Source organism: Dromiciops gliroides, chromosome 2 (assembly GCF_019393635.1).
Source record: "Dromiciops gliroides isolate mDroGli1 chromosome 2, mDroGli1.pri, whole genome shotgun sequence".
NCBI lineage: Eukaryota > Metazoa > Chordata > Mammalia > Microbiotheria > Microbiotheriidae > Dromiciops > Dromiciops gliroides.
In genome coordinates this window covers 689,724,738-689,750,840 of record NC_057862.1, presented here as the reverse complement: position 1 = coordinate 689,750,840, position 26,103 = coordinate 689,724,738, and the positions used below count along the sequence as shown (strand labels likewise).

Below are 26,103 nucleotides of genomic sequence, written 5' to 3'. Positions count from 1 at the left end.
GAACTCCAGAAAGTCAAGTAAAAAATTTATCAAAACAATGGCTAACTTAGCAAAGTTTTAGGATAGAAAACAAATGCACAGAAATGATCAGTATTTTTATATAATTGCCAAAAAAATAATTCCAACTGGAAGAAAAAGAAAGAGACGTACCATTTAAAATAACAACAGACGATATAAAATACTTGAAAATTTACCTTCTGACACACTCACAAGAGCTATATGCACACAAATACAAAACACTCTTCATAAAAAGTAAAATCTAAATATTAGAGAAATAGTAATTGCTTATTGGTAAGCTGAGCCAATATAGTAAAATAACAACACTACCTAAATTAATTTACTTATTCAGTGTCATGCTAACCAAACTGCCAAAGAATTACTTTACAGAGCTAGAAAAAGTAATAATAAATTTCATCTAGAGAACGAAAGATCAGGAATCAAGTGAATTAATGAAAAAAATGTGAAAGAAGGAGGTTTAGTAATACTAGATCTCAAACTATACTACAAAGGTGTAATCATTAAAACAACTTGGTACTAGATAAGAAATAGAGTGACTGATCAATGGAATAGATTAGGTACAAAATATAAAGAAGCAAATGAGCACAATAACAGTTTTTATGTACCCAAAGATCCCAGCTACTGGGGCAAAAACTTATTATTTGACAAAAACTACTAGGAAAACTGGAAAGTCACCTGGCAGAAACTAGGAATAGACCAATATCTTACACCACATACAAAGATAAGGTCGAAATGGGCATGTGAATTTGTTTTTGTTCTTTTTTTTTAAAACCAAAGTGATTTTTTTTTATTCCATAAATTAATCCATTTATTGTTGGACTATGGTCTACAGATATTTGATGGGGAGATTTTACTGGTCTTTCAATTCCTTCAGTCTTCTGATGGCAGATTTCTCTGTAACTGCAGAGGTGGTATTGTAAGTCCATGCACCACCAGCAACTGTTTTCACACAGGATCCACAATGCCAGATACCCACAGCCCGTCTCTTCATTTTGGTCTTGCCACAGAAGGAGCAGGTATACTTGGCATGCTGGCTCATTTCAATTTTCTTCACCATTTTTCTGAGGGATGCACCATAACGTGTTTCATATTTACCAACAATTCCGACCTCCTTGGTGTGTTTAGCCATGTTGCCAATCACAGGCCTGGAACTTGAAGAGCGCATGTGAATTTGTACATAAAAGTTGATATCAAAAGTCAACTAGGGGAGCATGGAAGAAATTACCTGTCATATCTATAGATAGGGAATGAGTTTATAACCAAATAAGAGATAGAGAGGTTCATGGGAGATAAAATGGATGACTTTGATCTAAAATGGGTCATTTTGTTTATATGGAATTAAAAAGGGTTTATGCAAATAAGACCAAGTTAGCTAAAATTAGAAGAAAAGCAGAAAACAGGGAGAAAATTTTGCAGTAAATTTCTCTGCAAAGGTTACATTTCTCAAATATATAGCATAAAGTACCGAGGCAAATTTATAAAAATTAGAGTCATTCTACAGTTGATGAATCATCAAGGGATATGAATAGTCAGCTTTCAGAAGAATAAATCAGAGCTATCAATAGTCATATTAAATTCTCTAAACTACTAATAATTAGAGAAATACAAATTAAAACAAGCCTGAAGTATCATCTCATACCCATCAGATGGGCTAAGATGGCAGAAAAGGAAAATGACAACTACTAGAGGGGTCGTGGTAAAGTAGGTACACTAATGCACTGTTGGCAAAGCTAAGAACTAGTCTAATCTTCTGGAGCATGATTTGGAACTATGCCCCAAAAGCTTTAAAACTTTGACCCAGCAATATCACTACTAGGCTGTATCCCAAAGAGAGTAAAGAAAAGGGGGAAGGATCTATTTGTAGAAAACTATTTATAGCAGCTTTTTTGTGGTGGCATGGGGAATATCCAAGTTGAGATATGTGAACATAATGGAAAAATATTTTGCTGTAAGAAATACTGAAGGGAATGGGACAGCTAGGTGGTGGAGTGGATAGAGCACTGGCCCTGGATTCAGGAGGACCTGAGTTCAAATCTGGCTTTAGACATTTGACACTTACTAGTTGTGTGACCCTGGGCAAGTCATTTAACCCCAATTGCCTCACCAAAAAAAACTCCAAAACCAAAAAACAAAAAACAAACAAACAAAAAAAAAAAACAAAAAAAGAACAATAAAAAGAAATGATGAAGGGAATGGTTTCAGAAAAACCTGGGAAATTTTGTATGAATGGATGCAAAGCAAAGTAAACTGAAAAACTTACAAAGAAACAGCAATATTGTAAAGGCAATTAACTTTTCACAGACTTAGTAACACTGATCCATACAATCCACAATTGCCAAGGACTCATGATAAAAAATACTATCCACCTTCAGATAGAGAACTGATAGACTTAGAGTACAGATTGAAGCATATTTTTTTCCCTTCTAGAACATGACTAATATGGAAATATATTTTGCATGACTTCATAAAGCTAAATGCATATACATAATACATGCATGCATATATACACACATATATAGTAGGTATTGTAATTCTTGCCTTCTCAGTGGGTAAGGGGAAAGACTGGAGGGGCAGAGAATTTGGAACTAAAAATAAAAATAAAATTGAATGAAAAAAACTGCTAATTGACTAGGTAGAGTTTGGCAAACAAACATTAAGTAGGGAGCCATCAGGAATTTGTGGCCCTAAGTCTGAGTGAGGTTCCATTTCCCAACTGATCCAAGCATAATCCCCGATCTGTACATCTCTCTTGCATCGTTACTTCTTTGGCCAGTGGTGGGGGGTGCCCCCAAGAACTAACAAATCAAATTGAATGAATATCTCTTGAATTAATACACTAGCTTCAACTGTGAGGTAGGAGACCTGCCTTTTAATCTTGGCTTTGTGGCTGACTAGCTGTGTGTTCTTAGGTATGTCTCTTCTCCTCTCTGGGACTCACTAAAGTGAGGGGACCATTTTGAGTTTTACCAGATGCTCTCTGAGACCCCTTCCAGCTCTAAGTCCAATGATTCTATGTCCTGCAGAGTAACCTGCCTTCACCTCCACTGACATTCAAGCTAAAGGCATTACATATAGGGAAAGAAGAGGTCCATACAGAGAGATAAGGCTTGCCAACTTTAATGCATTGGGATCAGCAACAGAGCAGAGGGTGCAGGAGGAAGAGCAGCGCCAAGGAGGCCCAATGGACCCCATCCTTAGAAACATTTCCTGTGGACAATGGAAGGCCCAGCCTCATCATACTCTGGTTTGCTGATCCACATCTGCTGGAAGGTGGAGAGAGAAGCCAGGATGGAACCCCCAATCCAAACCGAATACTTGCGCTCAGGGGGAGCAATGATCTGTAAAGAACAAAAGGGACATGTGGCGGTCAGAGCCCAAAGAAGTGAGAAAGGATATGCTGACGTCTCATTGGTCCTCCCAGAACCCTTGCTAAGGCTTGATATCTCACCTAACACAATCAAGACTGCACCTTAGAGGAATCATAGAATGCCCTCTCCTGAGAGTTGGGAGGTGTCTTACAGGCCATCTAATCAGACCCCCATCATTTTACAGAAGAGGGAACTGGCATCCAGGCAACAAAGTCACTTGCCTCTGGTCACATAGTAAGTGAGTGTCAGAGTCAGGCTTTGTAAACAGGTTCTCTGGCTCCAAATACAATGTTCTTTCCAGAACAGCTCACTGCCTGTTCCAGGTAGGCAGCTCTGACCTTGGGAGAAGCTGCCTTCTGGTGTTTGAAGATAGCTGCTGGCTCATCCAAGGCCCAGCTTCTTTAGTTTCTGAGCTTAGGCCATGCCAACCTCACCTTCTGGGCAACTCTCTTTACCATTTCATCTATGCCTTCTTGATTCCAAACCCAGTACCCCATCCACCATGCCATGATACCATGATGCAGTGGTTCATCTTTCTGTCTCTGTCTGTCTGTCTGTCTCTCTATCTCTCATACACACACACACACATTCACACTATTCACAAAATCGGTTTTTTGGGAAGATCATCCATTGCCTGTTACAAAAAGATCCAAAACTTAAAACCCCCCAACACCTCACAATGGCCTTAGAAATGTTCTAGTAGAATGCCGATGGCCGTGCCTACAACAGAAACCCAACTGACTGTTTCAGTCAGTCCCAGGCAATTTATGCAGTGCCTCACATGTGCTGGGGCTACAAATGTGAAAGTCAGACAGTCTTTTTCCTCATACAAACCAATCCCCTTCCCTCAACCCTAGTTTAGATCTAAACCCCACCTCCCCACTCTCACTAGGCATTGGCCAAATATTGATGGAGGGAGGCATAGTAACTGAGAAGACCCTTTACTCTTGAAGCATTGATTTGGATCAGAGCTGGGGAGAGAAAGGAGAGACAGGAAGGGATGTCCAGGGATGAAAATACAGTGAGTATTTTTATTCAGAAATTACAATCAAGGGAGCTAGGTAAAGACCCACCTTGATCTTCATGGTGCTGGGGGCCAGGGCTGTGATCTCCTTCTGCATCCTGTCTGCAATCCCAGGGTACATGGTGGTCCCACCAGAGAGGACATTGTTGGCATATAAGTCCTTCCGGATGTCAATGTCACATTTCATGATGGAATTGTAAGTTGTTTCATGAATGCCTGCAGACTCCATACCTATGGTACATGACGGTCTTTGGTTAGCACTTTTGATAAGATCATTCATCAAGACTTTTCTGTTTCTATTAAGGGTAGCACCATCTTTTCAGTCACCTAGTTTTGACACCTGAGACTCATTCTTGACTCTTTACTCCCCCTTACCACAATTCCCATATGTATTCCCTAGAAAATCTCTCACATTTCTCTTTTTCTCTCCACTCACATGGTTACCTCCCTAGTTCAGTTCTGAGTTATGTCATTTCCCTTCTTGATGACTATAACAACCTCCTAGTCAGTCACCCTGTCTCCAGTCTTTCCTTCTCTCCAATGCAGCCTCCACAAAGCACCAAAATCATCTTAAAGTTCAAATCTATCCATGACACTTCCAGGGTAAAATACAAGATCCTTTGTTTAATATTCAAGGTCCTTCTAATCTTATTTCAGCCTGTTTTTGCAGGTTTATTATACATAATTTCCCTTGATTATTTATTTATTTTTCTTTTTAATGTATGAGGTATTTTATTTTTTTGATTATTTATTACTAGACTGTTAGCCCCTCAAGAGCAGGGACTATGTTTTTCCTTTTTTTGCTTCTTCAGCCCTTAGCACAGTGCCTGCCACATGGTAGGCACTAAGTAAATGTTTATTGACTGAGTGATTGACTTTATGCACTCTATGATTTAGCCAAACTGACCTGCTTGCTATTCTACAAATTCTACACTTTCTCTCTTCCATCTCTGTGCTTTTGCACATGCTGATGTCTTGTGTCCTTCCCCAGCACTCTCCCCCACCCCATGCCAGTATGCCTAGAATGGACTGACTCCTCACCTTCCATTTTAGAATCTGGAGTTGCCTTCAATGCTAAGCCCAGATTCTCCTGAAGCCTTCCCTGACACTTTGTTGTTAGTGTTCTCTCCCACTTAAAATTATTTTGTATTTGTTTATCTGTGTATGTGTTCCCTCTTTCTCTACCCCACACAATGAATGTAAGTTCTTGGAAAGTAGGGACCCTTTCTCCATTTGTTTTGATATCTCCTGCTCTATCACAATGCCCTGCAGAGAGCAGTTTGCCTAATAAATGCCTGAGGCATTGAATCAAATTTTGTTAGTTAATTCTTAGCAAAGTTATATCTTATCTCCCTACCTAGGATTGTAAGCTTTAGGAAGGAAGGGACTTTATCTTATTTTTTTACATGTCCACCGTTTTAACCTGGAGGTGCTCAACTAATGTCTGTTGACTGATTAATTGATCAGCCCAGAGGAGCCTCTAGCCCTAAAGATGGATTTTTGAGTACTTTCCTTTTTTTTTTTTTTACAACTGACAATTCCTGGATATTAATTTCCTACTCCTGGGGCTGGCATTCTAAATTATCCTCATAACTCTTTGGGAGATTGTTTCAGTATTCTAAGATTATTAGGGCTCATCCACATTAGAAAGGTTTCTCCAAAGTTAGTTAGTTCTTCCTCTTTGGCTTGCTATCTGTTTTTCCACACAGTTAGTGTGGCATAGTTGAAGGAGCATTGGTCTAAGAATTGAAAAGCTTGCTTCTACAATCACTTTCTTCCATTACTAAACCACATGACCTCTTTGGGTCGCATAGTTCTCCCCCTCTCTGGTTCTCAATTTCTTCATGGGTAAAATATGAGAGTGTTGGATGAGAGGACCTATAAGGTCCTTTCTAGCTCTAAATCCTATAATTGTAAAAGTAGAAGTTGTCTAGGCTGTAGGATTGGATTTCCTTTTCATATGAGAATAACTCAGTCTACCTCTTTGTAATCTACCCACTGCATGGTGCCCTCAACACTTCTCCATCTTGTAAGGTCTCACCGATGAAGGAGGGTTGGAAGAGGGTTTCTGGGCAGCGGAAGCGTTCATTGCCGATGGTGATGACCTGACCATCAGGTAGCTCATAGCTCTTCTCCAGGGAGGAAGAGGTGGCAGCTGTGGCCATCTCATTCTCAAAGTCCAGTGCCACATAGCACAGTTTCTCCTTGATGTCCCTTACAATTTCACGTTCAGCTGGTGGGAGAATCAAAATGAGAGGGAAAAGAGAGGTCACTTTTTCTAGTCTTTAAGTTCATTCTGGGATCTGTGGGTCACTTACTCTCAGTTCAGTTATGACTCAGTTTATGACTCAATATTAGAGTAGTAATGAAATTGTACAAATCCTTCCAGATATCAAAATCATTATTATTTGTCAATACCATTTCATGATGGATAAAATGAATCCTACATTTTAGTTGTGGCCAATGTGCTGAACTGTTTTTGTTTTGCTACGTTGATCTCTGTCAAAGGAGGGCTTTTATTAAGGGGAATGGCAGGAGTAATGATAGGGACAACCAAAAAAAAAAAAAGGAGAGAAAAAACAGCACCAATGAAACTCTAAAAATCTACAGAAGAGCAGAAGGCAGATCACAAGGGAACACACAGAAGTAGTGCATCACTGGGACAGGAACCAAGGGAAATGTCACATATACTTTTAAAAAAATGAATCTGTACATTATAGAGATTCCCAGTATCACAAATGACCCACTTTTCCTGTCCTTTGTATTAGGATAGTTCATATTTGTTGATGTTTGTGAAGTTTGTAATAATGAAAAAGAACATTCTTGGAGGTAGGAAAACATCTCTAGCATTGATATCTGAAACACCATCTTTTTGACTTCTAAACTATGGCTCCCTGCCTTCTCAAGAGAGTCTCTTCAAGCCTTTATCTGGTATTAATATCTTGGGGTGAGTTGGTTTATCAGATTTCCTCCAACTGGAGGCACAGGAACAAGCTTGGATAGTGGGGACAAAGAAAGGAGGTGACCCAGATCATGAGACATTGCCCACTGAGAGCAGCTGGAAGGCAAAATGAGGGAACAAGGCAACTGGAGAAGAGGAGGAGCAGGGGGGATGATCATGAACTTCGCCTACTTCAATTTGATCTCTCAAGAGCCAAATGTTTTCTTCCTTTCCATGAATCTCCTCCCCTTTCCCCGTTTGGTGGATCCTCAAAGGTCACAGGACTCAGGTGGTCAGTAATGTCTCCCAGGACCTAGAGTATATCCCATCTGCAGCTGTGAAAATCCTTCTCTTTACTGGAAACAAAGGGAACATCCATCAGGTAGGGAATGGTGAACCAATTGTGACATATGAATGTTGTTTTTCAGAAAGAAATGATGAAAAAGAAGATTTTTAGAGAACATGGTTAGACATTAGAGAATTATAGAATTTGAGAGGTGGAAGGAACCTTTGTGACCATATATCTAGGTTTATCCAGTCAGGAATTAATCCCTACTATAACACAGCCAACAAGTGGTTGATCATTCTCTATTTGAAAGGCTTTAAGGATGGGAAGCAAATTCTCACTGAAAGCAACCCGGTCTACTTTGGACATCCCTGATCATTAAGGAGTTTTGTCTGACATCAAAACAAAGTCTGTACCTTTAGAGCTCCCCCACATTTACTCTTGGTTTTGTCCTCTTGAATGTGACTGTTTTATTCCTACCCTGAGACTTCTTTTCTCTAGGTTAACACTGCCCACTTCCTCTAACCATTTCTCACATGGCATGAATTCAAGGTCTTTCTGCAGTTTGGTTGTCCTCCTCAGGATGCCTTGTTGCTTATCAATGCCTTTCTTAAATCCTGATGCTCAAAAATGAATACAGTACTTCAGAGGAGGTCTGATGAGAGCAGATGGCATTGGGGGTGATCATCTCCCTATTCCTGGAAGCTCAGCCTCTCCTACTGAAACCCATGATTGGATTAGCTTTAGTAGTGGCAACATTCCACTGCTAAGTCACATTGAGCTTGTCATCCCCTAAGACTCCTAGATCTTTTCAGAACAACTACTGTCTGTCTATGTCTCCTCTAGCTTAACAGTATAAAGTTGTTTTTTATGCCTAATTGCTGTTGTTGTTGTTGTTTGTCCTTCATTCTCAAAGAGGACCATGACATCAGGGTGATGTCATGACTTGCACTGAATTGGATTTGAGTGAGGGAGGGCTGTGCAAGGTCACCAACCTCACTCTCTCCTCCAGAGCCATCTGGGTCCAGGGTCAAGATACAGATCAGAATGACTGGAGACAGCCCCGGATATTTAGATCTGGTAACACGTTACAATGGAAAGAGTGGCTAACTTGGACTTATAGGATTTGAGTTCAGATCTTGTATCTGCCATTAACTTTTTTTTTTTTGCAGGGAAATGAGGGTTAAGTGACTTGCCCAGGGTCACACAGCTAGTACATGTCAAGTGTCTGAGGCCAGATTTGAACTCAGGTCCTCCTGAATCCAGGGCCGGTGCTTTATCCACTGTGCTACCTAGCTGCCTCGAGTCTGAGTAATTTCAGTGAATAATCATAGTTCAGGAGATCAGCTAATGAAACATATATCTCTCTTTCCAGCCAAGAGGTGGTGGGGGGGGTTGGAATGATGTTGCCCACAATATCATATAACAACACTATCAGTTGTTGGTTTTTTCCTATTTGCCTTTTTTGTTATAAGTGAGGGGTCAATTTGTGGTTGGGGTAGAGAAAATGACAGCAATGTAAAAATAAACTAAACAATGAAGCAGTCCTGCTTATCTCCCACCCTTCTAAGCCTTCCCTGATTCTACATTTTCTCCCTGTCCCCCATACCTGTGGTCACAAAGGAGTAGCCTCTTTCTGTGAGGATCTTCATGAGGTAGTCGGTGAGATCCCTGCCAGCCAGATCCAGACGCATGATGGCATGAGGCAGGGCATAGCCTTCATAGATGGGCACGTTGTGGGTGACTCCATCCCCTGAGTCCAGGACAATGCCTGTGAACAAGGGAAATGGGATCCGTCAAAGTCTCTTTATTACTTTTCCCTAATTACTTCCCTGAGACCGGTCACTGAATTTTTCCTGACTCTCATCGTGGTCTCCAGTTCCCTCATGTATACAATAAAGGGGTTGCATGAGGTGATCCCAGCTCTAAAGCTCTGACCTGTGGTCCACATGAATACTTCTCACACCTGGGATTCAGCTGATATGGGTTCTCCTTCCATCAACCTTGATGCCCCCTCCCCTCTGTGACCAGTAGCCTGTAGACATTAAAATTAGCCTCAGGCTCCCCAGTGGAGCTGCCCCTCCCCCTTCATTTCAGCTTGGGGGGGGGGGCCTCTGAGCCAGGCTAAGCTGTGTGTAGACAAAAAACCCCTGGCGGGAGTGGCACAGTGTGACCCCTGGATACAGTGGAGATGCGCACAAAAAACCGGAGGGACACCAGACCTTGCTTTGCCCAGCCCCCAGCTCCTGGTGTGCGCAGCATGGGGACTCTACCACAGCTTGGGGCCAGCCTGAGTTTCACCTGAGAGAGGAGGTTAATAAAAAGAGACGTAGGGAGATGAGAAAGGGGCTTTTCGGTGAGGGGGATGCTAGAAGAAGGTCAGTTGGTACAGAGACGCTAGAGACACTGGGGGTGTGCAATGATACGGAGAAAGGGCATTTCAGTTAGAAAGTAGAGAGAAGGAGACTGAGAGACGGGACAGAGAGCAGAGGACACGCTAAGAAAGTTGCCGGCTAGGCAAAGAGTAAGCACAAGCAGCAGGAGGAGAGAGAGTTAAAAGAGAAAGTGGAGAGTTCGTTGGCAGAAATTCATAGGTCGAATTTTAATTTTGTTATCCTACTTCTTTTGTTGCCTTTATCCCTAAGTTTATTCACCTAAATAAATCCTTTGCTGTTAAATGGAAAGAGGCTGTTTGCTTATCAATTTGGGAGAAGCAGTTGTGGGAATTTTAAACAGCCCTAACAAACTGGCTTGGGCAATTAATAGCAGTCAGAGAGCCAGCCCAAAGTCCACAGATTAGGCCCCAGTTAGTTAAAATATTTTTACAAGCCAATCTTCATGAGTTCACATTAGCATATGGATACACATGCATGCATGCATATATGCACACATACATGTACACACACTCATTTCCTAGCACAACTACAACTTTAATTATTGCTTGTCTTACACCTGCTGTGCTGTAGAGGACAACGAATGATCAGAAGGAGACATGACTTGGTTTGTGTCATAAGCCGGAGGGGCAATAATAATAGTGAACATGTGGAACTTTAAAGTCTGTGTAGGGCTTTTCCCATATTAACTCACTTGATCTGTGCAACTACCTTATGAGGTAGGGGATATTATTATAGCCATTTTCCAGGTGAGAAACCTTTCAATGACATGCCAAAGGTCACGCAGATGGTTAATTGCCCGAGGCAACATTTTAGATACCAAATCCAGGGCTCTATCCATTGTTACACTTAGCTACTGTAACAGATGGACTCCTTTTGTGTTCCATGCTAATGCAAAAAGATTCAAATGGGAAAAGGCCTCCAGCATATTAGCTTGATGTGCTGGGAAAGGTTTTAGGAAGAACTTAGAGGAGGATCAGGAAGGCTGAGAGACCAATAGACGGGTTGCCATCTGCCATGACGGAGTAAATGTCTGCAAAGCACAACTCCATTGACACATTGTAGCGGTTGCTTTACTCTGCATTAAGCATAGCAGCAGGAGTCTCAATTGCTCCAATGATATGGCATTTCTACTATGCTCCAAAGTTCCCAAAGGGCTCTCCTCAGCACTGCCTGCCTGGGAGGAAGGCAGTACCCATTTGAGTTTTCCTATTTGGCTGGTCAAGTGGGTCAGCTCCTGGAGTCCTGCAGCCATCTCTCATTCACCTCTGTAAGGCATATAACAGGTACTTGGCTCTCAACCCCCCTTCCATGCTTCCTCTACTGTCTACTCTCCTGCTCATTAGGATGTCCACCAGAGGGTGAGCTAGGCTAAGGGAAGGCGAAGAGAGGAGAACAAACGTATCACTTAAGAATTCAGAGAATCAGTGAGCTAGAAGGGAACTTAACAAGCATATGATGGAAGAGGAAACTGAGGCCCAAGGATTGACCCATGTCAGTTATTCATTGAAAGGCAAGAGGAGGGGAGGGGAAGAGCTGAAAACATTGGTCAGACTTGGAGCATTGGGATTATCTGTGTCCTTAAATGGCTCACACATCTTCTCCAACCCTCATCAATGCAGAGTTGGCTGAAACACCATCGGAAGCATCTGGCTCTCCTACTAGAGCGTAAACCAGTTTCTAGATCATAGATCAAGGGCAAAAAGCCACCTCAGAGGTCACAGAGGCCAACATGAGTATAGTTGTTAAGTCTAATATTCCATGCTAAGTAAGGAAAATCTCTCCAGGAGCTCAGATTCACACCCCACCCCCTCATCTGTTGTCTTTTCTTTCCCCTTCCCTTCTGCCCTTATCTGCTAACTCTGTAGCTCCACAAGGACTGAGAAGTCGACACAACTCACCAGTGGTGCGTCCAGAGGCATAGAGAGACAGAACAGCTTGGATAGCGACATACATGGCAGGGACGTTGAAGGTTTCAAACATGATCTGAAATGTGGACAGAAGGCAGAAAGTCAACTCAATTCAACATATATTTGGTAAGCCCCTACTGTGTGTCTGGTGCTATTCTTGGAATGTAAAGACAAAATCCCAAAGTGCTTCTGATCTCTCAGAACTTACATTGTTCTGGGGGTGAGGGTAGAGGTGGGGATACAAAATGGAAATAGAAAATAAGGATAATGCAGAAGGAAGAGGAGAAGAGGAAAAAGAGTAGGGGAAGGAGAAGAGAAGAGAGAAAAAGTAAAGAGAAGAGGAAGAGAAGTGGGCCTAGGAGGATGAAGAGGAAGAGGAGAAGGAGGGGGAGAGGAGCAATAATAACAGAATGGGCCAAGAGAGCCTTCATTTAAGATGTTGCACCTGAGCTGAGCTTTGAAAGAAGGCAAGGACTCAGAAGAGGAAAGGCATTCCAGGTCTGGGGAAAAGCTTGAACAAATGCATGGAGGTTGGAGATGGAACAGTGCTTGTGGAGAATAGCTAATTAACCAGTTTGGACAGAATGGAGAGTGTGCGAAGGTACTATCAAATAAAGCAAGTAGAAGCTAGACAATGGAGAGCCTTAAATGACAACTCAGGAGGTTATTTTTTGTCCTATTCATCACTAAATGTTTTTTGAGAATGGTAAGGATATGGTCATATTTATGCCTCAAGAAGGTTATTTTGGCTGTTGTGTGAAGGATTGAGTGGGATTGGAGAAGGGTGAAGTGGAAGAAGGAAGATAAATTAGGAGTCTGTTACCACCATCTAGGTAAGAGGAAATGAAAGCCTTATGTAGGGTGATGGTTATAAAAGTGGAGAAAAGGGGACAGATGCAAGAGGTATGTGGAGTTAGAACTGACAAGAACTAAATGATTGACTATGAGAAGTGAGGGAAAGGGAAGATGGAGGACGATCCTGAAGTTGAGAATCTGGGTGACAGAGGATGGGAGTACCCACAAAAGAAGTAGGAAAGTTGGAAGAGGGGCAGGTATAAGGGGGAAGAAGATGAGTTCTGTTTGGGTCATACTGAGTTTGAAATGTCTGTGGGACACCCAGGAGCAGATATTGAATAGCCATTTCATGATGCATGTTGGCAGCTAGAAAGAGAGATTAGAGCTAAGTGTCTAGATCTGAATGTCATTTGCATAAAGATGAAGGATTCCTTCACAACTTTAAGCCTGGGTGATTCCATCCATGTGGGTTGGTTCTCCAATGGCCAATGAAGATCAAAACCATTTAACACCTTAGCAGGTAGTTTCACGGGTTGCTTTGGCCATTGCTTGATGGCCAACTCTCTGGTGATGAGTTTTCCCAAATTTAGCTAGGCTATACCCAGTATCACCAGGCTCTGACCTGACCCATTCCCACCTTAATAGGACCTGCCATGCCTTATCCTCCACTAATAAAGCCTTTGGGGGGGAATGAATGTGGGTGTCTGAGAGAGAGAGAAAAGAGGAGAGAGACAGAGAGACAGACAGAGACAGAGACAGAGACAGAGAGAGACAGAGACAGAGAGACAGAGACAGAGAAACAGACAGAGACAGAGACAGAAAGACAGAGACAGAGACAGAGAGACAGACAGAGACAGAGACAGAGAGACAGACAGAGACAGAGACAGAGAGACAGACAGAGAAGCAGAGAGAGATGACGTAGATGGGCATTCATGATGACACCTAAGCATTCCCCATGATTGCTCTTCCTCCCTCTCTTACTTGGGTCATCTTCTCCCGGTTTGCTTTAGGGTTTAGAGGGGCCTCTGTCAGCAGGGTAGGATGTTCTTCTGGTGCTACCCGCAGCTCATTGTAGAAAGAGTGGTGCCAGATCTAGGAGAGATAGAAGTCACTTTCAACAAGCAAGCAGGCTCCAAAGAAGCCAGAGGATCCAGGGCAGAAATGCAATGACCATGCTGTGATTCACCCAAAATGAACCTTGGAACAGAGCTGAGAGTCCGGGACCTGCTTCCCCCTTTGTAAAGCAAAGGGGTGGGCAAGATGGTTCCAGTTCTGACCTTTACCATTCTATGTTCTAGGACCCTTCTCTGACATTCTTGGTTCTGTGGTCATTGTGAGCTCTGCTATTCTGTGTTCTAAGTCCTAAGGTCTCTATTCACTCTGAATTTCTGTGTTCTAAGTCCTAAGGTCACTACCACCTCTGACATTTTATATTCTATGTCTTAAAGGTCTCTTCTAGCCCTGATATCTCTGTTCTAGGTTCTAAGGTTTCTGTCAGTTCTGCCATTGTGTTCCATGATCTAAGATACATTTCAGTGATAATCTACATTCTAAGATTCTTCCAGCTTTCACATTCTATATTCTAGGTTCTCTTCTAGCTTTTCATCCAGGTGGCACAATCAATAGAGTGCTGGACCTGGAGTCAGGAAAACCTGAGTTTAAATTTGCCTTCAGACACTTACTAGCTAAGTGACCCTAGACAAGTCACTTTGCCTTTGTTTGCCTCAGTTTCCTCATCTGTAAAGTGGGGGGTTAACAGCACCTATTTTTGAGGGTAGTTGTGAGAATCAAATGAAATAATAATTATGAAGCCCTTAGCACAATGTCTGGCACATAGTAAGCACTGTGTAAATCTTAGACACGATTACTGTTACTGTTGTCATTATTGTTGTTGCCATATTTTGTGTTCTTAGTTTCCTCCCATCTCTTGATCTATGTTCTAAGGTCCCATCCAGCTCTTACACTTTATATTGGATGTTCTAAGGTGCCTCCATGGTCTGATATTCTGTGTTCTAAGATTCTTCCCAGCTCTGACATTTTATGTTCTCTGACTAAGGTTTCCTCAGCTCTGGTATCCTAGGTTCTAAAGTGCCTTCCGGTTCTGACATTTTAAAAATCTATGATTTTATGACAAGGGACCAAGATTCCTGAGGTCTATTCTTGCAGCTAAATATATGTCCTTGGCTTGAATTCAATCTTCTCTCTTTCTTGTGTACTAGTTTCCTCTTCTGCAAAATGGGAAGAATAAGCATAATGATGAGATCTGAGGCGGGAGGGCTCTGAGCTCCTCAGAAGCAGGCACAAGGTCAAGACAACATATTATCATGAAAAACATTGCATTCAGGGAGGGGCCCCAGCACCTTCTCCATGTCGTCCCAGTTGGTGATGATGCCATGCTCAATGGGGTATTTGAGGGTCAGGATACCCCTCTTGCTTTGGGCCTCATCCCCCACGTAGCTGTCTTTTTGGCCCATTCCTACCATCACACCCTGTAACCCAAAGAAGAGAGAGTTAGGTAAAGTTACAAAAAGAGCCCTTCCTCATCAAGTCAGTGGGCTGTGGCCAAACTGAATCTATAGCACTTTGTTGAGATGTTAAGACTAAGCCCTTTAATGCTACACACCTTCTCTAATTGGTCATTTGCTTTATTCTAATCTAACTAACAGGACTATTAATTCCTTAGGGCTAGGAAAGTATCTGCAGTCCCTGAATCCCAGATCTCTGAGTTGAAGGAACTTGGCAGCTCATTGGCCAATACAAGGAGGAATGGAGAGGAAGGAACAATGACTGTGATATGAGAATAAATGACATCAATACAACTTTTTTTTTTTTAAAGGAGAGGCAGCTAGGTAGGTGGTGCACTGGATAAAGCACTGGCCCTGGATTCAGGAGGATCTGAGTTCAAATCCTGCCTTAGACACTTGACACTTGCTAGCTGTGTGACCCTTGGCAACTCACTTAACCCTCATTGCCCCACCAAAAAACAAAGTATTAGCTATTCTTTATTGCCTTTCAAACTATCACATTTTAAAAATTTCAAAGCCTATAATCCAATATAACTCCAATGACCTGGATCCCCCCTCCTCCTCCCTTACCATCTCATATGCCATAGATGTCATAATCATAATAATAGAACCCAATGTTTCTGCAGCTTTTTATGTTGTTTAATTCAGTCTTCCCACATCTGATGATATCAGATAATAGAGGTATGACCCCATATTGTTAACCAAGAATCAGAAACCAGGCCTCCAAGTAAATTATCTCTGAGTCTCAGTCTCATCCTGAGTAAAATAAAATAGTTGGACTACATAGCGCTGAAGAGTTAAGTGACTTGCCCAGGGTCACACAGCCTGTATAGAGCAGTGGCAGGATTTGAACCCAAGTTTTTCTGACTCCTGGCTGGCTCTCTAGTAATAGTTAATGGAAGGGGGAAGTAACAAGATCCTCCCCTCACCCCTCCACCTTGTGCAGATCAGACACCATTTACTTTGCAGTCAATCCAAGGCAGTAGCAGACAAATATTTGGACACTGACCTGATGTCTTGGGCGACCCACGATGGAAGGGAAGACTGCCCGTGGTGCATCATCACCAGCAAAGCCAGCCTTGCAGAGGCCAGAGCCATTGTCACACACGAGCGCAGTGGTCTCCTCTTCACACATGGTGGTGCTGGTTGGGCAGTTTAGAGGACAGGAGCACCTAGGAGAGCACCAGAGAGGTCCCTGCTCAGAAATAGCTGCAAACCTGAGGATCTCAACAGTACAGGAAGTCTTGGTCTCTTGTTCTCACCTACCCTCCAGATTGGGTTCCCTGCAGTCAGGGAACTCTGTCCAGTGTTCAGAGACAGGGGGCCAGACCAGGGGAGAACATGCCCAGAGTCAGACCTCTGAGAACCCAGGACATTCAACATTTCTATTCCACAAAAAAACATATTAAGGTACAAAGATTACACCTGTTCCACCTTACCTCCCAACAGAACATAAGCTCTTTGAGGTCTTTCTTTCTTTCTTTCTTTCTTTCTTTCTTTCTTTCTTTCTTTCTTTCTTTCTTTCTTTCTTTCTCTCTCTCTCTCTCTCTCTCTCTCTCTCTTTCTCTCTTTTCTTCCTTCCTTCCTTCCTTCCTTCCTTCCTTCCTTCCTTCCTTCCTTCCTTCCTTCCTTCCTTCCTTCCTTCTTTCTTTCTTTCTTTTTTGAGACAGCTAGGTGGCTAGTTGATAGAGAGCCGGACTTGGACTCAGGAAGATCTGAGTTCAAATCCCGCCTCAGACACTTACCAGTTGTGCCTCTCTGGACAAATGATTTAACTTCTCCTGGCCTCAGTTTCTTGATCTATAAAATGGGGGATATAATAACACTTCTCTGGAAGGGTTTAGAGCCTCGAGTAAGGTGAAGAGCTTGGCAGATATTAAAGTGCTCTCTATATGGCATATTTTGTTTGGTTTGGATCTCCAGTGTCCAGCACAGTGCCTCCATATTGAAGGTGCCCATTGAAAACAGGATCCTGGCCATTATGGGATACAGGAGAGAAAGAGAGAGGGAAGGGAGGTGGGGAGGAAAGAGGACATCCTGACCAAATTCATATGGCAAAATCTCCAAGCTTCTTGCTATTTTAATCACCTCCTCCCAGCCCATTCCTGCTCATCAATAGTCCCCCAGGCATTCCCCAAACAAAGGCCACCCTCAGAAGATTATAAGCCCCTTGAGGACATGGCCTGTCATTTACAGCTTCATATCTGCCACCATACGTACTGCCTTATACAGGGCAGGTGTGTCATGAGTAGTTGTTCAGTGGGATTGATCCCAGTGGTCTCTGTGGCTAATGAAAGTCGCATCCCCCTCCCTCCATCACTGGGCTGCTGGCTTGGGTAATTATCATCACCCTGGAGACCACCTGGAGATAGTAGGGAGCTCTCTGAATGGAGCTGGACTGGTGAAGTCCATTTACTTCAGGAGGCAGGTAGTAAGCACCTACTATGTTTCTGGGACTAAGCTAGGCAGTTGCTTGCATTTTCCTGGGAAGCAATAATATATTCACAAATAAATACATACACAAAAGAAATACACGGTGACTGGGGCTCGAGCTGGGGCTCCACTAATCAGTGGAATCAGATAAGGAAAAAGAGTGTCTCTTGAGTTGAGCCTTGAAGGTAGGTTGGGGTTTCAAGAGGCAGAGGTAAGGAGAAAGAGAATTCCAAGCATGGGTCCACCTTATGCCAAGGCATGGCAGTGGGAGATGGAACTGTCATTGAAGGGTCTTTTTTTTGCAGGGCAATGGGGGTTAAGTGACTTGCCCAGGGTCACACAGCTAGTAAGTGTCAAGTGTCAAGTGTCTGATGCCGGATTTGAACTCAGGTACTCCTGAATCCAGGGCTGGCGCTTTATCCACTGTGCCACCTAGCCACCCCCGAATCTGTAACATGGTTGGATGAGATCATGGCATCATGGGTCTCAAGCTAGAATGGATTTTACAGACCATGTGAGAGGTAAGAGGCCTGTTTTTGAGAATCAGGACTGACATTTTTAGAAAAGCATTGTAGCAATAGTAGATAGTGCACCGGACTGGAGTCAGGAAGACCTACATTCAAAATCTGTCTTTAGATACTTACTAGCTAGAAGGACAAATTCTATCATCTCTCTGGGCCTCAGTTTCCTTATCTATAAAATGGATAAACTGGTACTTGCTACTGCACAAAGCTGTTTTGTGCAGGTTGAAGAACATTGTTTCCTCCTTTGGAAAAAGCTGTGTGGTTAATACGAAATTGTATCTGTCACTGTTATTGGATCAGATGCCTAAGGATCATTTGGTTTGGATTGTTGCTGTCTGTCTTTCCTTCTCAAAGAGGACCAATGACTTCAGAAAGATGATGTCTTGACTTGCAAGTCAATTGGATTTAAGTGAGGCAGGGCTGTGCCAAGTCAGTAGTCTTACTCTCCTCTCCTGTGCCATCTGGGTCCAGTGTCAAGGCACAGATCAAGATGACTGGAGATGTCCCTGGATATGGTGGAAGACCTTGGTCTTTTTAAGCTAAGGCTTTTCCTAGGTCTCAGTTTGTCTGAAGGAATACCCATTCAGTGATTAAGGCTAGGTAAGAAAGAGGCAAAAGACGACCTCTTTTGCTTACTCGAAAAGAAAAGAAATTTAAAAAATCAATGGGGGGGGGGGCAGCTAGGTGGGGAAGTGGATAAAGCACTGGCCCTGGAGTCGGGAGTACCTAAGTTCAAATCCAGCCTCAGACACTTAACACTTACTAGCTATGTGACCCTGGGCAAGTCACTTAACCCCAATTGCCTCACTAAAAAAAAAAATCAATCTAGAAGGGGAAGACCCTTGGGATTTCTAGATGATAGCTTCTGAAAAAATATTTACTAATTGCTCTCTGAGACTCAGAGCACTTGGGTTTAAATTCTGGCTTCATCATTGACCTGCTATATAACCTCAAGTAAAGAATCTTAACTCCCTCCCCTTGGTTCCTGTATTTGTAAAACAAGGGGGTTAGACTTAATCTCTAGGGTCCCTTCTAATTCAGCTAGGTAGCATAGTGGATAAAGCACTGAACTTGAAGTCAAGAGGAACTGAGTTCAAATCTCACCTCAGACACTTACTAGTTGTATGACCCTTACTTAATTCCAATTGCCTTAAAACATCCAGGGCCATCTCCAGTTGCCCTCACTTAAATCCAATTCAGTGCAAGTCATGACATCACTTCAATGTCATGGTCCTCTTCGAGAAGGACAAACAACAACAACGGTGATGAATGTTGGTGAATCCTTCCAGTCTTATCTTTCATTAGCAGCATCCTTTTTTTTACACACCCAAGTCACCGTCCCCCACGAGTACACCCAGAGTCTTCCTGAATTTGCTCCTACTGTTCCCTCCCCTTGGAATGTTCTTCTTTATTGCTATCCATTTAAACCCCATCCTATCCAATTCAAATGTTGCTCATCCCAGGAAGCCTCCCTTAAACATGAGGTTGGAAGGAAATTCTTCCTCTTCCCTACTCTGGGAGAAGTAGATGTTTCTCCTGCAGCACTTCAACTCTAACATTTACTAAACATCTACTTTGCACAAGTCATTCTTTTAGAGGCCCTCAAGAAGCGTAGGGTCTAGTAGGGAAGTGAGGGCACAAATAGGAGGGGCACAGATTAGAGGCAGGACAGTGCAAAGAAAAGAGCAAAGCAACTAACTTTTCTGTGGTTAATCTTTTCATTTGATTTATCATACTGTTAGTAGGTTATTGAAATCTCCTACTCTCATTGGTTTTATATTTTTTTGGCAAATTATTTGACTTCATAAATTTAGTTGCTATATTTCTGAATGTTTAAAAGTTCAACGTTCATATTTTTTCATTATCAATGGTAAGTAAGTGTTATATAAGTTCCTTTTTCATCTCTTTATACTTTTTTTTTTTGGTGAGGCCATTGGGGTTAAGTGACTTGCCCAGGGTCACACAGCCAGCAAGTGTCAAGTGTCTGAGGCCAGGTCTGAACTTGGGTCCTCCTGAATCCAGGGCCGGTGCTCCTTCTACTGTGCCACCTAGCTGCCCCCTTAATTGAACTGTTTAACCTAAAGTCAGAGGATCTGGGTTTGACTGTGGTCATTGTGGCTATTTGATTGTGACCTGGGGAAAATCACTTAGTTTTCCTAAGACTCATTTTCTTCCTCTGTAAAATGAAGGGGCTATACAATGTGTCTAAGATCCCTTCCTGCTCTAAATCCTATGAACTAAGTTAAAATGTAAAGGGTAAAAGGAGAAACCTGACTAAATAAGTTTAAGAAGTGAGCAGGATAGGGGCAGCCAGGTGGCGCAGTGGTTAGAGAACCGGCCCTGGAGTCAGGAGGACCTGAGTTCAAATCCGGCCTCAGACACTCAACACTTACTAGCTGTGTGACCCTGGGCAAGTCACTTAACCCCAATTGCCTCACCAAAAAAAAAAAAAAAGAAGTGAGCAGGGTAAAGACATTTTTAGTTGGAGAAATGAATCCTATTCTGCTTGGTCTTACAGTTAATTTCCTTCCTGACTTTCCTTCCTTAAGAGCAGAGACCTCAGAGTTTGTGGGTGGAGCAGATCCTAGGACATGGAATGTTAGAAGTGGGAGGACTTTGGAACAAAGAACATAGAACATCAGAACTGGGAGGCCCTTAGAATAGAGAACATCAAATGTCAGAACTGGAACAATGTAGAACATGGAATGATAGAGCTGGAAAGGGCCCAACACTAGGAAAAGTCACTGCTAGGAGGAAGCTCAGAGGTCATTTAGACTAACCTTCTCATTTTATAGATGAAGATATGAGTTTATTGAATTAAGTGGAGGTAGCAAAAAGCAGAATGCATGGCCCACAAAGAATTAGAGATATGGCCACCTGGAGAACCTTGTCTGTGTAACTACATTTATGCATATCTTAAGGGTCCAGGAAATGATTAATAACAGAGGGCTTAGTGAAGTGAATTCTGGGGAGTCTTTCTCCTCTTTTCCTCTCCTCCATCACAGGGGGTGGGGGTGGGAATTGTTCCTTGCTTCTTTTGGGGTCCAAATGATCCCTTAGCAACAGGAGGGGGTGCTCCATGGCCTCAATGTTGGGTCCAGGTGAGGGGAAGGGAAAGATACCCAGAATTTGTTCCCCCAAGCCCTCTTCTATGAATCATTTCTTGGGTCTTTTCAGAGGTAGATAGACAGGTAGGGTTAACCAGGGCTACAATAATGACAGCAATAATAATTGCCTTTTCCTTGTGAGCAGTTATGGGAGATAGGGACTACTCATAGCCATTTTACATATGAGGAAACTGAGGCAGACAGAGCTTAAGTGACTTGCCTAATATCACATAGCTAGATGGAGGATTGGAACCTATCTAAGAGTGGCTCAATCTCTACTTACCTTTTATTTACCATACCGTAGGTCCACAAAGCACTTTCTTCACAGTCACCTTGAGATAGTCTATGCCCCTTGTAGCTCTCAGACCCTATGATTACTTTGCAGAAGGAATGACTGTCCTGGGCTCCTAGCTCTGGATCTAGAAGGGACCTTTGGGATCAGCTAGATCCACCCTCTCCCCCTTCTCATGGGTCAGAAAGTTGAGGGAAAGGACTTGTCCAGGGTCATGCTAGGCTGTCGTGAAGAAGATGGAATAGCCTTGTTTTGATTGGCTCCAGAGAGCAAAACCAGGATCAAGGGAGGGAAGTTGTGGAGAGGCTGATGGAGGATCAGGGTATGGAAAAATTTCTTAGCTTGTAGGAGCTGTTGAAAAGTGGCATGGGTTATCTCTGCCAGTAGGAGCTCATCCTCACGTGGAAGTCTTCAGAACAAGGCTGAACTGGCTGGCTTTGTATGAATTCTCTTTGTAAAAGGCGTGGATCGCATTAGATCCTGGCTGCTAAGGTTCCTTCCAGCTCTTCTGTGATGAGGAGCCAAGTATTCTGACCTCTGACCTCTGACCATCTGATTGCACAACAGCCCAGTCACTCCCTCCCTTTGGGTCTCAAGTTCTTCATCTATAAACAGCAGAAGCTGGAACAAGTGGTCTCTGTGGCCCCGCCCAGCTCTAGAGCTGGTGATCCTAGAAGGCTTTTCATTACCTCATCTACAGAAGCCTTTCAAACTCCCCTTTAGAGGGAGTGTCCTCATGTTGTTGTTGTTTGTCCTTCATTCATGGAGAGGACCATGACATCAGGGTGATGTCATAACTTGCAGTGATTTGGATTGAAGTGAGGGAGGGCTGTGCAAAGTCACCAACCTCACTCTCTCCTCAAGAGCCATCTGGGTCCAGTGGCAGATATATATCAGGAAAACCAGAGATGGCCCCAGATGTTTAAAGCAATTGGGGTTAAGTGACTTGCCCAGTGTCACACTAGTAAGTGTCTGAGGTGTGATTTGAACTCAGGTCCTCCCAACTTCAGGGCCAGTGCTCTGTTCACTGCCCTACTTAGCTACCCTGAGTGCCCTGATGATATTTTAGTGGAAAGAGCCCCGGGTTCAGAGCCCAGGAAACCTGGGTTTAAATCCAGTTGCTGGGGGCAGCTAGGTGGCTCAGTGGATAGAGCACCAGCTCTGGATTCAGGAGGACCTGAGTTCAAATCCGGCCTCAGACACTTGACACTTACTAGCTGTGTGACCCTGGGCAAGTCACTTAACCCCAATTGCCTCACCAAAAAAAAAAAAAAATCCAGTTGCTGCTGTTTACCAACCCCTCTGATTCTTAGCTTTCTCAAGTATAAAGGAGAGGGATGTCTCCCTCCCCATAATCCCTCTCTCCCAGGGTAATTTGTGAACATCAGGTGATATAATGAATGGGAAGAGCTTTCTAAGCTTCATTGCTACCCTAGCAATGTCAGTTGTTGTTGTCATTATCTCAAGGTTCTTTCCAGTCTGAGCACCTTGCCAATTTTGTAAACCCGAGGGGGACCCTGCAGGTCTAGGAGGTGAAGTACAGGTTGGGTGGGGAGACTGGATTTGTAACTTCATTGGTATAGGGAATTTCCAGGCAAGGAAACTCCCTCCAAAGCAGATTGGCATTCTCTCTGCAAAATGTCATTGTAGAAAGTTGTCTAGATTACCAAGAGGGGAAATAGCCTGACCAGAGTCACATAGTCAGTATATGCCAGGGGTGGGACTCGAACCCAGCCAGGTCTTCCTTCCTTTCAGGACAGACCTAGCTTTAGTCAGTCCTTTCTACTCTATTGCCTCTCCTGGTTCTAAAATACTACAGTGAAAGGAAAGGATCCAGCCTTTTTTCCTCTTGCCCTGCCCCCTTGCTGGTCCTCAGATGTTTGGGGACCAGTTGTATTCATTTATTCACCCTCAGCCAAGAGGAAATGTGAGGACAGAGGGTCTGTGAGTCCAACAGTCAGGCCTGAGGCAAACAGAAAGCCAGTTTCTGTGAGGGGACAGAAGCCCAGTCTTTCCCAAACATGGAAATCTTATTCTTACAAGAGAGTCCAGACATTTCCTCTGAAATCCCACACCCACTAGCTGTGAACACATTCAGAACAATTTGCATGTCAGACATACATAGAAATGAACTATGGGATTTATTGACACCAACAGTCTATTGAAATGATTGAACCCCTGCTCAGAAGAATGTTTTAAAATGCCCAAGATAAAATGTATGGGATTACAAAAGGAAATAAATTATGTGGAAATCCATTTGTCAAAATATTTTTTTGTAAAGTTCCCAGTCCTCATACATATATAACCCATATCAGATTGCTTGCTTACCATCTTGGGGAGGGGGGAGGGAAGGAAGGGAGGGAGAAACATTTGGAACTCAAAATCTTTTAAAAACAAATGTTGAAAACTATCTTTACACGTAACTGGAAAAAATACTATTAAGATTGAAAAAAAAAAAGTTCACAGACCTCAGATTAAGAACTTCTGATTCTAGTTTGACCTCATTTTCCAGAAGAGGAAGCTGAGGCTCAGAGAGCCAAGACAAGGGAAGTGACTTGCTCAGGGTCACACTGCTAGGAGGTGTCTAAGGCCAGATTTGAACTCAGGACTCCTTGCCTCCCAGCCTGCACTGTCTCCACTGCCCCCCACTCACAAGAATGGTGGGTTTAAAGCTGAAAGTCTTCTGCTACATGTGATCAGTCAGACAGAGCTAAGTTTGCATCCTAACTCTGATGCTTGCTAGCTGTCTGACCCTGAGCCTTAACATCTAAGCCTCAGTTTTCTTATCTCCAAAATGGAGACTACCGTATCCCCTATCTCACAGGATCATTGGGAGGTTCGAGGGAGACCATGTATGTACACAGCTCCTGCCAGCCCTTAAATGCTCCATAAATGTCAGTTGGCATTCTTGTTCTAGCCCCTCATTATCATCCCTGTCAGAGGCAGCAGTGTGTAGTGAAGAGAGAGCTGGCGCAGCTCAGCTGGGCTCCCAGCTCACCTCTGACCTGACATAGTTGTCTTTATGACCCTGAGCAAGTCACTTGACCCCTCAGTACCCCCAGGCAACTCTCCAAGACAAAAAGCTGTCACTCTGGACTGACAGGGGGAGTCACAGATCCAGTACAAAATAGCTCTTGGGATCAGGGCTGGAAGGGACTCCAGAGGTTGTGGATCACAGCCTCTTCATTTTACAGATAAAGACACTGAGGCCCAGGGAGGGGAGGCCACTGGTCTGGGATTATTCAACTAATAAGTATCCAAGATAAGATTCAAATCCAGGTCCTAATGACTCCTAAAGCAGAGTTCTATTCGATGTTCTACTATACCAAGGTGCCTCAACTAGTCCCACCCTCTCATTCTATTGATGAAGAAACTGAGGTTCAGAGAGACATCAATTTCAGAGCCAGGATTTGAACCCAAGTCCCATGACTAAATTCAGTGTTCTCTCCACAGAAAAAGACGTCAGCATCTTCCAAATGGACCAAGCCTTCTTCCTGTCCCTAGTCCCTAACATTGTTTTCCTTGAGAATGATGGGATTTAAAGCCAGACCTGACAGCATCACAGAATCACACGGCCTCAGGCTTGGTGGTGAATTGATGGGGAGTTCCTTGTACAACACATTCAGCAAGGAGCATCATGCCTTCAGTTCATGAGGCCTAGTGAGGGGGAACCCAGCATCTCCCCAAAGTAACCTCAGAATAGTTCCAGCCCTCATGCTACGGACACAGAGAAGTGACTGGTGAGGGTGGCAGAGCCAGGATTGGCCCCCAAGTCCTCTGAGATGGCCCTGCTCTCTCTCACTCATCTAACACTCTTCCCAACGGCAGGTTTCTATCTGGATGCTGCTCTCCAGGGGGCCAGGACTGAGACCTCAGGAGTTACAGAAGGGATTAAAGCTTTCCAAAGGTAGCTGTCCACAGCACTCTTAGCGGTTCCGCCATAGCAGGCACTTAACAAATGATTATTTTTAATCTCATGACTGACCTCAAGCCAACGAGGAGGGCCTGGTGCTGGGGAAAGAATGGTCCGGGTTCAAATTTCACCTCTGTCCCTTGGGAAGAATACTTCACTTCTTGGGGACTCGGTGTCCTCATGTATAAAGTGAGGGGACTGAACAAAAGACCTCTAAGGTTTCTCTTCCCCTCCTCCACTCTAAATTCATAATGGGGTGGGGAAAATGGCTGGGTTTGAGGCCCTAGGACCTGGATTCAAATCTTGGTTACTAGCTGCAGGACCTTGGACAAGTCACCTCCCCTTTGGGCCTCAGTTAAACAAAGGGGTTGGACTAACTTGCCCTCAGAGGTCCAGCTCCGGAACCCCGATCCTGTCATCAAAGGTCTAGTGCGGCCAACTCAAACAAGCCAATCAAGTCCCACAATCCTCCTCCCTCTTTCTCTCCCACCCTCAGCCCCAGAGGCCCCCAGGACAGGCTGAAGCAGAGAGGGCTACTCACCGAGGTTGCAGGAGTTCCTGGCTTCAGGGCCCT

General features: G+C 43.5%; 2 protein-coding genes across 2 annotated transcripts; both read right to left on the bottom strand.

The window, feature by feature from the left end:
- Positions 1 to 850: 850 nt before the first annotated feature.
- LOC122743776 (60S ribosomal protein L37a-like) lies at positions 851 to 1,147 on the bottom strand. Its single transcript, XM_043988917.1, has one exon. The coding sequence runs from the start codon at positions 1,145 to 1,147 to the stop codon at positions 869 to 871; it is 279 nt and encodes a 92-aa protein (XP_043844852.1). The 3' UTR covers positions 851 to 868.
- A 2,005-nt stretch (positions 1,148 to 3,152) lies between these two features.
- On the bottom strand, positions 3,153 to 26,103 carry ACTG2 (actin gamma 2, smooth muscle). Its single transcript, XM_043983122.1, has 9 exons — positions 26,071 to 26,103; positions 16,270 to 16,432; positions 15,096 to 15,224; positions 13,717 to 13,827; positions 11,932 to 12,016; positions 9,247 to 9,408; positions 6,452 to 6,643; positions 4,460 to 4,641; positions 3,153 to 3,356 (listed from the first exon to the last, which is right to left on the bottom strand). Exons 2-9 carry the CDS (start codon positions 16,393 to 16,395, stop codon positions 3,213 to 3,215), a joined length of 1,131 nt encoding a protein of 376 aa, XP_043839057.1. The 5' UTR covers positions 16,396 to 16,432; positions 26,071 to 26,103; the 3' UTR covers positions 3,153 to 3,212.

Coding starts and splice junctions, on each gene's coding strand:
- LOC122743776 (XM_043988917.1), bottom strand. CDS start 1,147: ATGGCTAAACACACCAAGGAGGTCGGAATTGTTGGTAAATATGAAACA.
- ACTG2 (XM_043983122.1), bottom strand. CDS start 16,395: ATGTGTGAAGAGGAGACCACTGCGCTCGTGTGTGACAATGGCTCTGGC. Junction 13,828..15,095: donor ACTGGGACGACATGGAGAAG/GTGCTGGGGCCC, acceptor TATCTCTCCTAG/ATCTGGCACCACTCTTTCTA. Junction 6,644..9,246: donor CTACTCCTTTGTGACCACAG/GTATGGGGGACA, acceptor TTCTCCCACCAG/CTGAACGTGAAATTGTAAGG.